Raw genomic sequence first — 1522 nt, forward strand, 5'->3', positions numbered from 1 at the left:
CCCTTTAAACTGGCAAAGTTTCATTGAAATCGGTGAGATGGCTTGTGCCACCCCCGCCTGGTCCTATCGTGGATGCACTCTTAAGGCCAGATTTTTAAAAATCGATTTTTCGTCAATCGGTTATCGGTATCCTAACTTGAGCAGGTTTTTTTTTTAGGTTTCCCACGGGAATTGAACTTCAACATTTTAAGGCATGTTATTACACACCTTTACAAACATATTGGTGAAGAAATTGTTTGGTAACGATTTAGTTGCCAGATTTGCAAAAAATCTCATAAAATGCCCTTACTATCAGTCTCCCATTGTTGTACTCTTTGTACTTTCTAAGAGCTTGTCAGTCAGATGTAACGAATTTGTACATTTTGCAACAAACTGTATAAAAATACTACACAAAATGAAATTCTTTAGAAGTTCGAGAGTTGAAAAACAAAGAAACCTGCAAAGCTTGTAGCTAACGGTCAGGCTAACATTAATATTAGCTAGCATCCTGTTTACCGAGTTACTGCTAGCTTAACTAAATAAACAATATATTTAAATGAATATAGAAACGCCGGAAGGACTAGTTGACGGAGGACCACACCACTGGAAGCCAGAAGTAGCCGGACCTAGACGGTGAGCGGGTTAGTTGTAGATATCCAGGCCTGAAATAAACATCGAGGTTTGGGGTTTACAATTGAACAGCCAGAAAGCAGCAAGACATCATGTTAGTGCTGCGGGGTCCTGGTCGGCGGTGGTCTGTGATTATAAACGGCAGGAAATAATCAGCCGCCGTGCAGGTAGAAAAAAACAAAAACAGCAACCGGGATGAACCGCTAAACCGTTAATTAGCGGCGCGGCCTGGATGCAGAGCCATAATCTTACCCGGAGAAGTGCAGAGGACGACGGCCAGCAGCGCCAAAGTCAACGAGATGAGGGACATGTTGCCCGTCAGAAAGACCATCCCCATCCTGAACACGAACCGAGAGAGGCTGTTTTACAGAGCAGGTGTTTTCATCGGTAAAAACGAGCAGAAATGATCGCCGCTAACGGCCGTTCTCTGGCATTATCCTGGTGTGGGAACAGCACGGGAGACGGGACGGTCTCGACGGTCGGTAATTTATCCGTCGAAATGACACATCTCGGCTGTGACGCTGTTCACCCGGGACGACGAGGATGCTGCCTTCAGGTGCTGCCTGAAGAGTCGGAATTAGTAACCATCTGTCGACTATTTGTGAGCATACATAAATAAATAAATAGATTGCTAAATAAAAACGTATGGCAAACTGTTTTTACATTTCAGGTCTTTTCTTGGATGATAGTGACCTTACTAATCTTTAAATGGAATTTAAATCATATTCCTGGAGGGAGGGAATTAAATAAAAGGAAGAAAGGTGATGTAATATCCTGACGGTATGAAATAGGCTTCTATTAATGATTATTATAATTTTTTAAAAGAATATACATATACACTAAAAAAAAAAAAACCTTAACAGGAGAGTCATATGGATGATTATCCAAATACAAAAGAAATCCCTAAACTATC

General features: G+C 41.5%; 1 protein-coding gene across 1 annotated transcript in view; it reads right to left on the reverse strand.

The window, feature by feature from the left end:
* The window catches only part of shisa4 (shisa family member 4), a 17584-nt gene extending 16457 nt beyond the window's left edge, over positions 1–1127 (reverse strand). Inside the window, exon 1 of the mRNA XM_008279834.1 lies at positions 862–1127. Within this exon, the coding sequence (XP_008278056.1) occupies positions 862–946 (85 nt within the window). The 5' untranslated portion in view covers positions 947–1127. The remainder of the gene's footprint in view (positions 1–861) is intronic.
* Positions 1128–1522: the final 395 nt, after the last annotated feature.

Source organism: Stegastes partitus, unplaced genomic scaffold (assembly GCF_000690725.1).
Source record: "Stegastes partitus isolate 25-593 unplaced genomic scaffold, Stegastes_partitus-1.0.2 Scaffold171, whole genome shotgun sequence".
Lineage (NCBI taxonomy): Eukaryota > Metazoa > Chordata > Actinopteri > Pomacentridae > Stegastes > Stegastes partitus.